The sequence below is a fragment of the Epargyreus clarus genome, unplaced genomic scaffold (genome assembly GCF_041222505.1).
Source record: "Epargyreus clarus isolate Ecla_fem2 unplaced genomic scaffold, WU_Ecla_fem_2.2 ptg000016l, whole genome shotgun sequence".
NCBI classification, from domain to species: Eukaryota; Metazoa; Arthropoda; class Insecta; order Lepidoptera; family Hesperiidae; genus Epargyreus; species Epargyreus clarus.
Window position 1 is genome coordinate 5,666,844 of NW_027332224.1, and position 13,319 is coordinate 5,680,162.

Sequence of the window (13,319 nt, forward strand, 5' to 3'; positions counted from 1 at the left end):
GAGCGAGGTAACGCCGCATGAGTCATGTTTTTATGTGCGTGTAGCCGGCTCCATCGAATTATAAGACGTTGTCACGTCAAAAACTTCAATTTAACAATGAATTATGAAGAAATCAAAATAATGGCGATCTTTGGTAAGCAAAACATAGGATAGATTGAATATTAATAACGAGACTTAGTAGGTGGCCTATTTCTTGTCTGCTAGTATATTGTAATAAGAAGGCACAAACAATAATTAATTACTTGCTGAATCAATATTGTTTATGAATAACTGGAAAATGAATTGTAAAATTCTTTCTCAATGTGGATTGAATTATAAAGACTAGCAAAATGATTAATACTTAGAATTTGAAAGTTCCTTTGGGGTGTAATGTGAGTAGAAATGTAGTAAAATAAAATTGAAACTAGCTCGCTAGGTTATAAATAAAGATTATATTACTATTAAAACTAAAATGCAATACCATAGTCATCTTTTATATTAGTTCAATTTCTGTGCAAAATGGAGTTTCTTTCGCCGCTTTTTCTGCATAGTTAACCTTTAGCAGCGTTGGTAGTTTGTTTGGTTAGTTTTTATACTAGACCGGCTTCCATGTTTTTAAAATTTCGAGGTTGACACAGAATTTTTACATTCCATTGCTACCAACTTTGATACAACCCACTAAGTTTTTTCTCAAAAGTAGGACTATGTTAGATACGGCATACTTAAGTCTTTCGAATTCGAAATAGTGCTTTCCACTGAATTTTTTCACTGGTATATTATGTTTTTAGGTTTTTTGCAAACATTTTCATTTAAATACGTGAACAAATATATTGTCTTTCAGAAATAATATTACATACCACAAGACATTCAACTCACAAACTGAAACCTAATATTTTAAGCTCCTAGCTATATTATAATAACTATAATTATTACAATTAATATTAAATAACCTCCCCGAAGCTATTGAAGGCAATTTCGACCTACCGCTTACCTCTTGTATGAATGCTTATTTAGGAAAAATGTTTTGATGTCCCAAATTATATCTATAGTATAGTCCGCGTAAAACTACTAGTCCGCTCTGAACATAGAAATGAATCGCGTCGCCATAGCAAATTGTATGACTACACCTGCTCGCAACAACTTCAGAGCGGACTATACGATTGGTAAATTTAGCGTTACCAGTCGTTTGTCCCTGTAGTTTCGGGACCCGCGTGGCGGAGCGGTCACCATACCGGTCTGACGCGCAAAGGGTCCCGGGTTCGATCCCCGGTCAGAGAGATATCTAAATGATGAATTTAGATTTCTTTTCCTGGGTCTGGGTGTTTGTGTATTTGTCTATGTATGTGTCCATGGTACCCACGACACAGGGAATCCTAGTGTGGGGCTGTGAGTGTAGAAAGCTTTTAAGAGTGGGAGCTCGAACCGCCTGCCCAATGATGAAGAACGGACGACGGTAAGAGTGGCCGTATATAGTCCGCGCGAAACTGCTAGTCTGCTCTGAAGTCGTTGCACCACTGGGGATTGAACCCGGAAGCCTCTTATGTCACATCCATCCACTATAACGGCCTTAGTTATGAATAAACAGATAAAATTTTCAAATCATCAATCAATCACACAAAAAGCCAGCAAGCATCACGATCCTATAGCCCCCAACTAATCGATAGAATCAGCTGGTGATCGGACGTCATCGATCTTCAGTATCATCTTGACCAGTTGTGTCGCGAGGGCGATCTGCTGTTTCTTCGAGTGGAGCGACTCGATCACGTGGAGCGCCTTCATGTCGTTCGAATCTGTGGAGATGATTTATATTAATTTATGATTTTAAGGATAAATGCTTTATTAAAATAATAGCGGTGATAGCCTCGTGGTTAAAACTGCCTCTCGATCAATAGGTCCGAGGTTCAAATCCCAGGCATGGTTTAAAAAAAAATTGTGAGTACTAGAAATGAATAATTACTTCATAGAGTTCCATATCCACAAAGTAAAAACGGAACCCTATTACCAAGCCTCCACTGCCTGTCCGTCTGTCACAGTGTCCTCTATCTCGTGAACCGTAATAGATAAACACTTAAAATTTTTACAGAGTATGTATAAGGATGGCCGCTATAACAACAAATACTAAAAATAAAGATATATATGAAAATTTTGGTAGTACAGAACCCTTTATGTGCAAATGAGACTTGCACTTGGCAAATTATTTTTTGTTTCGTCAGACGTAAAGTAAATGATAATTAATTTCTAATAAGCATATCATTTAATTAAAAATCACTTTGGAAAATGATGGCTGTTTGGTATTCGAACCTCATACCTATAGCGTAACACATTTTAACTATTAACACAACTGTATTCCTGTACGGTGATCCCAATATACAGTAGTACAATGAGACGCATAGTCGGAAAAGATAGTATCCGAGTACCCTCAGCACGAACACAGTATTAACTGTGTTCGCGACTCTATGGGCTCGGTTTAAGTTATATTTCTTTAAACTCCTAAATAAATTGTGCTACGGTAGGATTATACTGTTGGATTTACAAACATAAAATGAGCATGTATATAATCTATACTAATATTATAAAGAGGAAAACTTAGTTAGTTTGTTTGATTGTAATGATTTTAAAAATTCTTTCTCCATTTGAAAGCTACATTATCCACGAGTAACATAGGCTATATTTTATATGAAATATATTTGATAAATAGATTTTGAGGCGGTATAAAGTTTGCCGGGTCAGCTAGTAGGGAATATAGTTATATTGTGACGTCATAATACAGAAAACGGTTTATATTTGACATAAACTAAAAATTTGAGTTAGACATAAAATGAGATTATAAAAAAAACACCTTACCCGAGAACGAATCGCATTTTATATTTTCATATTATATTTAGAAATTTTATCCTAAAACACATATTATTATGAGATTTTGTATAATAGAAGATTTGTAACACATTAGTAGTAAAAATCGTCATTCATATATTTATAGTTCGCGTAAAACTGCTAGTCCACAATGAACATAAAAATGAATCGCGTCGCCATAGCAAATTGTATGACTACACCTGCTCGCAACAACTTCAGAGCGGACCAGCAGTTTGGCGCGGACTATATCTCGACTGTTAGGGATTCGAACCCCGAACTATCCGTCATTTTCACAGTACTACAGTACACAAAGATGTGAACACTCACCGCGCCCCATACAATCGATGCCGAGGTTGTGGTTGTTCTCGGCCGCCTGGCGAGCCTTCACCTCGGACAGAGAGTCGATCGGAGACAGACCACTGTAACAACAAAATATATGTTAAAAACGTGTAAAATATTAACATGTTTGTGTAATATGGAGCTAATATTAGTAAAAATTTAAACTCTACAATTCGAGATAGACAGACATTTAAAATTTCTTCATATTGACATTTTCCAATATTTGGTAGAAAAAAATTAGAAAGATTAAATTAAATAACCAATCTCTAATGATTTTTTCGCCGGTGTATTGTGTTCTAGACGTTTTGAGCTTTTTAATAAGAAAAATATAACAAATGTAAACGTAATCCAACTGACTGAAGTGGTCACCATCGCTCATGGAGAGCTGTGACCAACCTCATATACCATCGATAACCTTCCACCAAAACGCAGAACAGCTGGTAGATAGATATAGCGGTGGTACCTCCCCAATCAAACTATAGGGAAGTTGATATCCCTTCCATCCCCTATATTAGTTCTACCACCTTATACAGCTGATCTCCTAGACAAACCTCAAACAACCTTAGGGTAGGTATCTAATCTTACTTGGGGTTGATTACAGATGTCCATGGGTGGCAGTGGCTCACCACCAGCTGGACTGCATGCTCGTCTGCTACTCCTATATTATACGGTACCTGTTCTCAGCGAGCGCGAGGGGCGTAGCCTCCAGGGCGTCGGCGAAGGCTCTGTACGCGTACTGGTCGAGGGAGGACAGTTTTTCAGCCGCTCGGGCCACTGCCAGAGAGCAGGAGATCTCCGCCGCACCACCGCCGTACACTATGCGAGAGTCCTGAAGGATATAATCGCACAATTTATAATTAAATTTGCACAAAATTAATGATAATTATTTAACACAAACCCTCACAGGAACAGAGATCTGTTCCTGTGAGGGTTTGTGTGCACACACATTGTATTATTGTGTGCATGTGTATATCTATCAGTGTGAACTGTTTTTCTTTTTATTGCTATAATTATGTGTCTATGTGTGCGCACATTTGTATGTATAGTCTGATTCATAATTAGGTGTCCAAAATGTAAACAAAGGTGTTGACCTATCAACACCTGTGTGTTAACGAATATATTTGCAAGTGTATGAATGTGCTTGTTTGTGGATATGTGTGTGTACATGTCTATCTCTCTCCGTGTATGTGTATACGCGCACGTGCGCGTGTATTATCGTATTTGTTTATGTTGTGTGTGCTCTTAAAATCTCTGTGTGGGCATCCCCATGTGTATTATCGTTTATATGTGTATGTGAATATATGCAATGTGTTCCTTCAATTGTGTGCGCGTCCCTGTATAAGATTTTCTCTCCTTCTCTCTATGTCCCTCCTCCCCACCGTGTCCCCGTATGAGTGTCCTCTTTATTATTATTTATGTATGCCCCCCTTTGTCCCCATGTCAGTGTCCTCTTTATGCCTGCCCCCATGTCCCCATGTAAGTGTTCTATATATGTCTGTCCCCCCATGTCGCCCGCCCCCACAAATGGGTGGCCACCCACCTGCACGAGGCTGCGCACGATGCAGAGCGCGTCGTGCACGGAGCGCTTGGCCTCGTCCACGATCATCCTGTTGCCGCCGCGCATCAGCAGCGTCACCGCGCGGGAGTTCGAGCACTGCTCTATCACCAGCATCTCGTCCTTGGACGTGCCGAACGCTGTGGGAGAGAAAAGTCATTATGATATTTTGAAGGTCGTAGAACCCTTTGTGGTTCGACTCCGGCGGCACCACCGCCACACCTATTTTTACCTAATAACAGCAGCGCTGCTGTGTTCCGGTTTGAACGGTGTGTTAAGGGAGACAGACTTTTCCGAGGCTTTCCAGCTTAGTCCTCAGGAATAGCGGCGCAACTGTGGCCGACCTCAGGTAGAAATATCTAAACTTATCTGAGGTTGATTACAGATGTTCATGGGCGGCAGTAGCCACTTACCATCACATCAGGTGGACTGCATGCTCGTTTGCTAAAAAGTACAAAGTAAGCACCGCCATGCTCCATCCTGTAGCAAGTATCATAAATTAAGAAAACCCAAGTCCACTCACTGAGCTCCCTGACCAGCCCGCAGGCCCCGAGCTTCTCCGGGGACAGTTCCTCGAACCGTGGCACTATGCGACCACCGGTGGCGATGGCGATCAGCTCCATCTCCGGGCCGCCCACCCAGCGGACAGCCGGCAGACCCTCGCTGAGGAGCAGGTGGTTGGCTTCGTCGTCGAAACCCCACTGGCAGATCGCCAGGGTCGCTCCGGCGTCCTGGTGATACATAACCAACATCATTAATCTATTGTCCCGCTTCTGGGCACGGGTATCCTCTCAGAATGAGAAGGATTAGGTCATAGTCCACCGCGCTGGACAAGTGCGTATTGGTAGACTTCACATACCTTTGAGATATTTTTTTTATAAATATCTCAGGTATGGGGCTATCCAATAATTATATTATGAGGCTCTAAATTTCCATAAAAAATCACAAAATATCACAAGGGAGGAGGGGGGGGGGGGAAAGTAATATATCACGTGTACTTATTTTATCGGCAAGCGCGCGATACATGTATTTATTTTTAATAACGTTATTATATGAAATGAAATGAAATATATTTATTTTGTATAGGCCAACGACGGCACTTACAAATTGTCAGGTAATATATTTTTCTATAGTAGTCATAGATGACACTTATACCAGTTTTTTTTTATAAATCAAAAAATAGATTCTTTGCAGGTACGAAAAAATACACGTGATATAGGGGGGAGGGGGGAGGGGTAGTCTTAAACCTCACCACTTATCACCAAGGGGGAGGGGGGGGTCAAAAAATGCCAAAAAAAACATCACGTGATTAATGGATGACTCCTATGCAGGTTTCCTCTAGATGTTCTCCTTCACCGTTTAGCAAGTGATAATTAATTTCTAATATGCACATTACTTTGAAAAATCAGAGGTGGGGATGCCTGGGATTTGAACCTCGGTCCCCTCGATTGAGAGGCGGAGTTTCTTAACCATTAGGCTATTCACTGCCTTCAGATAAAAAATACATGGTCCAAAGGCATACCTTGACCCTGCGCACCATCTCCAGGAACTTCTCGTGCTCGTATTCACGGAGCTCGCGGTACTCCTCGGCTGAGCCCACTTGCAGCTTATGCTTCGTCTTGGGTTTCGGGGGCTCGAACGGGCAGGTGAGGATCGCGAGTTTCACGTCCTGGCGTGGAATAAAACATTTTCTAAAACATATTACAATGTTATTGTCGTCGTCATCAACCCGCTACTGTCCCACTGCTGGGCACGGGTCTCCTCTCATAATGAGAAGGATTAGGCCATAGTCCACCGCGCTGGCCAAGTGCGTATTGGTAGATTTCACATACCTTTGGGATTTTTTTTTTATAAATCTCTCAGGTATGCAGGTTTCCTCATGATGTTTTCCTTCACCGTTTAGGAAACGATAATTAATCTCTTATACGCACATAAATTTGAAAAATCAGTGCTTCGTGCCTAGGATTTGAATCACGGACCTCTCGATAGAGAGGCTGAGTTTCTTAACCACTAAGCTATCTATTGACAATAACTTTACTTTAAATAAATATAGTTCAAAAAACTAAAAAACACGCTTTTATGATAAAATCAACTAAAAAGTGGAAAATAATTTTCAATCTAGGAATCAATTAAGGAACAGTAAATTGTATAATTGTGAAAAAAGCGTGGAGTGCTTCACTTATAAATTTTCGAAAAGCACCCCACACTTTCTCCACGCCTGTACGCTCGCCTGTACGCTCCACGAGGCGCTTTCTCTCGCCTCGAAAATCGTTAATCCTGAGGATGTTGATAAGGAAAATGTTACAAAATTATTAAAATCGTATATTGTCATTGATAATTTTTCAAAATTTTGAATTAAACTGAACCTTCAAAGTGGATAGAAATCGGGTTCAAAGATTCCGTTACTGTTACGTACATACATACATACATAGAAACATACAACCCAAGCTAATAAAAGCGTGTTAATAAAAGATTTTTTGGACGCTATTGTAGGGAGTAATTTCTATCGTACCCACCTTGAGAACCTTGGGCATCTGCGGGTGGCTCATGGTCTTGTCGATGACGACGCCGCGCACGAGCAGCGAGTCCTCCATGCGGCCGCCCACCTTGCCCTCCACCTTGATCAGCTCGAAGTTCACGTCGCGCTTCTCCAGGTCCGCCACCGATAGCACCGCCTGGGGGTCAAGTTTAAATAATAGTGTCATTTTCCTAAAAAAACAAAAAATGTGAGCCGTCACGGGGCCTGGCAGATGTGAAACATCGACATTATTTTGTAAAAGTAATATGCAGAAAAGAACATATTGTGATAGGAACTAAATATGTCATAATGATAAAATAAAATATTACGATTTTTTTCCAGATAACGATGACTATTTATTGAATTCGATTGCGCATGGCGACGCGTCGCCACACCGTACACACTACTGCATATAGACTGTATATATATACTATCGTATAGCGTCGCCACGGCATGCGTCGCCACGCCAGAAATCGGTTTTACGTGCGGCTATAGATGTTTCACATCAAAAAATTGGACATGTTACGAGGGTGATAGAATCCTTAGTGGTTGACACCGGCGACACCACCGCCACACCTATGTTTTCTTATTAACAGTAGTATCAAACGCTGCTGTGTTCTGGTTTGAAGGGTGTGGTAAGGGAGAAATACTTTTCCGAGACGCTTAGACCACAGGAATAGCAGCGCGACTGTGGCCGACCTCAGGTAGAAATCTTATCTGGGGTAGATTACTGATGTTCGTGGGCGGCAGTAGCACTTACCATCAGGTGGACTGCATTCTCATCTGCTGCTCCTATATATATATAAAAAAAATGTAATGATTTGTTGTAAAACAGAGGAGGTACTATTGCCTATTTCTAGAGTGGAACTCGTAACTCGTAACTAGTAACTCAGTGGAAAACCACACTTTTCCACTGAGTTACATAAGTAACAACCGACTTAGTTTTCAGTAGCGGCAATGCATCTGTGATCACAGTCAGGTACAAGCCAAAATCGATGATGTCTTTGGGCGGTAGTGATCACTTACCATCAGTTAGACTACTAGCTACTTTGGTACTCCGATAACAGAACTTCCGCATCAACCCAAGATACGAGTAGTCCTGTCTGACATCAACTGCAAATGTGTTGATTCTGCTGAAGACTTAGTTGAAACACATTGTATAATTACGTCTCCCTTACACCCTTCAAACGAAAACACAGCGCTTAACAAATGCTGTTATGAGACCCAAATATACGTGTGGTGCCGAACCACAGAGCATTCTACCACCTACAAAATCAACAACTTCACTTACGTCAACAGCAATCTCCGCCATCAACCGGTGACACTTGACCACGACCTTGCTGCCCAGCGTGGTCATGGCGACCTTGATCAGATGCTCTCGGGCGTCCTTGCTGACTGGGAAGGGCTCGCTGATGCTGTCCAGGTGGGCCAGGGCGGTAGCGGCGGCCATCTCGAAGCCGTCAGCGATGCGGATCGGGTGGATGCCCTTGTCGAGAAGGTTGGAGGCCTGCTCCAACAAGGCGCCTGGGATGGAAGAAATAATTATTGTTTTACAAGTAGTGCCTTTATACATACTTTTTCTATATGTTTTTGTTTTTTTTTATAATATAAGAGTAGCAGACGAGCATGCAGTCCACCTGATGGTAAGTGGCTACTGCCGCCCATGGACATGTGTAATAAACCCCAGATAGGATTAGATATTCCTACCTGAGGTCGGCCACAAATGCGCCGCTACCCCTGAGGACTAAGCTGGAATGCCTCGGAAAAGTCTTTCTCCCTTACCACACCCTTCAAACCGGAACACAGCAGCACCTAACACTGCAGTTATTAGGTAGAAATAGGTGTGGCGGTGGTGCCGCCGGAGTCGAACCACAATGGGTTCTACCACCTTCAATGTTATATGCTTGAAGTGTTCATTTATTATCAAGTGGACTGTATGCTCGTTTGCTATGTCTAAAAAGGTGAAGCAGAGTTCCAGACTTAGCTATCAATCTCATGGCAGTCACTATACTGGTTTAACATGTAAAGTTCTAGATTTGATTCCCAGCCAGACAAATACCTAAATGATCAATTTCTTCCAGGAATGAGTGTTTGTGTATTTGGTTATGTATGTGTCCATGGCACCCACGACACACGGAATCCTAGGATGGGTCTGTCAGTATAGAAAAGGTCTTAACTCACCAGCTAGCACCACAACACCGGTAGTACCGTCACCAATCTCGTCATCCTGACTCTGGGCCAGTTGCACCATGAGCTTGCCGATCTGGTGCTCCACGTCCATCAGCTTCAGGATGGTGGCGCCGTCGTTGGTGACCGTCACCTCGCCGTCCGAGGACACCATCATCTTGTCTAGCCCACGAGGACCGAGGGAGGTGCGGAGGATGCCGGCAATCTGCCTGGCGGCTTGGATGTGTGACTGTTGAACAAGTTATAGGTAGTTAAGTAGACTTAAATAGACATAAAAATTCGTATGATTTTTTTTTTCATTTTATTTTATTAACTAACTAAACCCTTCGAGTTAGTGACATGACACAGTGTAGTGTTAGTGAATTTTATTTTATTTATTTAGTCAATTAGTACAGATTACTCCAATTCCACTAATGAACAATAATTGATAAAAATTACAATTTGAATAATTAACATAAAAACATTAAAATAATAATAATAAATACAAATCGTGATATTCAAAAACAAGATAATAATAATTAAAACAATGTCCATGAGAAAACGAGAAAGAAAGAAAGGGTAAGTACGTGAAATAATGATAAGTGAACATTATAGAACACAAGAACAATGTGTCTACTCCTTTATTTGATAAGACAAAGAAGTGCAGTGTAAGAGGACGCTACCTTCATTATATGATTGTTTAGGAGTTTAAGTTAGCGTAGATTTACTCATTAGGCTTCAATTAGGCTAGATCGTAATTAATATAAAGTACCTTATTATTCATTTGGTACTTTATATATACAAATAAATATTTAATTTTTATTTGGGAAACATAAAATATTTAATACACACAGTAACATTCACAAAGAACAACAAAAATGAGCAAAATTTCCTATAATGCATAATGTGTTATGTGTAATGCGTAAAGATGTAATATTTGACAGAGTTAGGAGTAGGTATGTTAAAGTAATAAAAATATATACAAGAAAAAATGTAAATTGTAATATTAAACTATTATAGAAATGAATTGTAAGTAAATAAATTACATTTATAGTCTTCACAATTTAATAGGCCCATTTTGACACATGCCAAAGCTAGGTTCTAAGCATGTCATATACAAAACGATAACGAATTTGTAAAAAAGTAAGTAACTTTTATTGTAAGATACGTTTTTTTTTTTTGTAAAGACATTAGCACGTCTGATTTTGATTTAACTTAATTGTAATGTTGTGCAAGCCTATAATTTAAGTGCATATTTTAAACCTTTTTCTTATTGTCTTATTAATATTAGATTAATTTTTATGTACTTAGTTGGTATGCCTTCTTAAATAAATAACCAAATAAATCGATTTTTACCATATACTGATTACAACCCCCATTACATTGCATTGGATATATTACTTAATATTTTGTAAACAGAATATTTATTTAATATTTTTGTAAATCATCGAAATATTTAATAAAAAAAAAGGGAAAAGAAAATAAATTCTATTGTATGTGTATTGTAGAAGATTAAATAAAGCATAGCTTGTAAACTTTATTATTTTTCATTTTATTATTCAATAAGACACAAAGTCTTGATTATTTTATTGCTGTTATGAATGAATTATTGGTAATTCTGAAGATGGTAGAACCCTTTGTGGTTCGACTCCGGCGGCACCACCGCCACACCTATTTCTACCTAATAACAGCAGTGTTAAGCGCTGCTGTGTTCCGGTTTGAAGGGTGTGGTAAGGGAGACAGACTTTTCCGAGGCGTTCCAGCTTAGTCCTCAGGGGTGGCGGCGCATCTGTGGCCGACCTCAGGTAGGAATATCTAATCCTATCTGGGGTTGATTACAGATGTCCATGGGCGGCAGTAGCCACTTACCATCGGGTGGACTGCATGCTCGTCTGCTACTCTTATATTATAATAATAAAAAAAAAAAAATCTAAGTTTCGATAGTTTGAAAGTTAATTGATTATGGTTTCTTCCAAATGCTTTGAAGCCGCAAACTCTAGCCGTCACGTGGTTGTAAACTGCCTACTAAAAATTTAGTTTAAAACATTAATGCCGTTGGGATGGCATGTGTCAAACTGGGCCTATTAAATTGTGACGACTATAAATAATACATATGGGCCAGTTATTGCACCAATCAATAAGGTTCATAGACAAAAAAAGTAGATACATTTCACATGTTTTTACACCCATATACCCCCCCTCAAGAATGAAAATTATTTTCAGAAATGGCAATAAAAAATTGTATATTTTAGAAATTAAGCCAATTTAGTCTAATCCAAATTTTTTTAACTTCAATATTAAAATACCTCAGACACAGCCAAGGAAGATTTCATTATTAAATCAAAACACCATGTGTTTTTGTTCATCATCGGTATTTATTGAAGTTCATGTGTGTAATTTTTTTTTTTTTTTTAATAAATTTCATTTCTTTTAAAAAATAACAGCCATAGTTTCTTTATCACCAAAAAAATGTAGAAAAACTTAAGAATTAACACTGATAATCTTTCCAACAATACAAGTCAAAAATTTCATTTTTTTTTTAATATTTATGGAACAACAAAATAAACATTTTTTTTTTACTTAATTACAACAATAAAAATTACCAATAAATAGAATACTTCTTCATGACAGGTAAATATTGGTTAAGTATGTGATTCTTAAACATTTATTGGTCATAAATATTACTTTTTAAACCATGATATGAACAAAGTATGTATAAATGAGTCATATAGTCGTTTTTCGACTTTTAGGTCATTTCTTATTTATCAAATAACTAATAATTGTAATTTGTAAAGAATATCGCGTAGATTACATTTCATTTGACAAATTTCTATAACCTTTGTTCATTTTTTTGAATCATGTGACTGAAACATCTGAATTTTAAAATACTTGTAATCACTTTATTAGACGATTTCAAGCAATGGTTAGCATCAAATTAGTATTTTTATACAACAATTTACAGATTTAAATATAGTTTAACTGATGGAATTGCGAAATTTCTAAGATTTTTGCATTTTTAAAACCAGCCGTGGGAGTAACCTATAACTTCATTACCAAAATTTTCTTATATTTTTTTACAAAGGTAATAAAACTTTAACAGGCATTCTAAGTTATTATCAAGCATTAGTTATATACACTTAAATTAGTAAATAAAAGAAATAATTTACCTTCAAGGCATCGATACCGGTAAGCCGTTTCTGCCTTTCCTGGTCCCTTAATATAATAAATGGACGCCCGTACTCATCGAAGGCCACCGTTCCTGGGAACATGGTCATTTTCACAATATTTTACAAACACAAACTCAAGATGAGACAAGATTATGGTTTTCTGAAATTATTTCTCATTTCACAGCGGATTCGAGAAAACAAACGAATCACAGAGAACAAAATTAAATGTCAAAACTGACATTTCAATGTGACAGTACCGAATTGTCTATATATTTTGTCTGAGTTTATGGTTTTTTTTATTTTCTTATGGCATAAGTATTTAAGAAATGATGGATCGACAGCCGTTATATTAATTTTACAATCATTTTGCAACTATTGGCACAGTATCTATTGGTCAGACAAGAAAAAGTTCAGTAAATGGTGAAATGAAATTGCATGACCTATGCATGACACTTTGCAGTCTTGCACTTAATACAGCGTTCAGTGACTACTGCAGAACGTTATTACTATTATTAGCCTTTCATAAAGTTGAAGAGCAGTGAGTTTCATATTATTTATTTTAAAAAAAATTCGTGTTATCTAGGTAACATTTTTTTCTGATAATAAATTTTATTATTTTCGCACATAATAATCGTTTCGCCCACCAACCTAATATACCAAAATCTTATAGAATATTGGCGCTGCTAAAGATCTTCTTCGGCAATTTCACTGAATTAAAACGTCAAGCGTGCATTATGGAGGT

General features: G+C 38.4%; 1 protein-coding gene across 1 annotated transcript; it reads right to left on the reverse strand.

The window, feature by feature from the left end:
- Positions 1-104: 104 nt before the first annotated feature.
- On the reverse strand, positions 105-12,817 carry CCT5 (chaperonin containing TCP1 subunit 5). The gene is made up of 10 exons (XM_073081498.1): positions 12,578-12,817; positions 9,426-9,660; positions 8,536-8,768; positions 7,243-7,401; positions 6,249-6,395; positions 5,250-5,457; positions 4,712-4,866; positions 3,846-4,000; positions 3,160-3,251; positions 105-1,769 (listed from the first exon to the last, which is right to left on the reverse strand). Exons 1-10 carry the CDS (start codon positions 12,683-12,685, stop codon positions 1,633-1,635), a joined length of 1,629 nt encoding a protein of 542 aa, XP_072937599.1. The 5' UTR covers positions 12,686-12,817; the 3' UTR covers positions 105-1,632.
- Between the last annotated feature and the right edge of the window lie 502 nt (positions 12,818-13,319).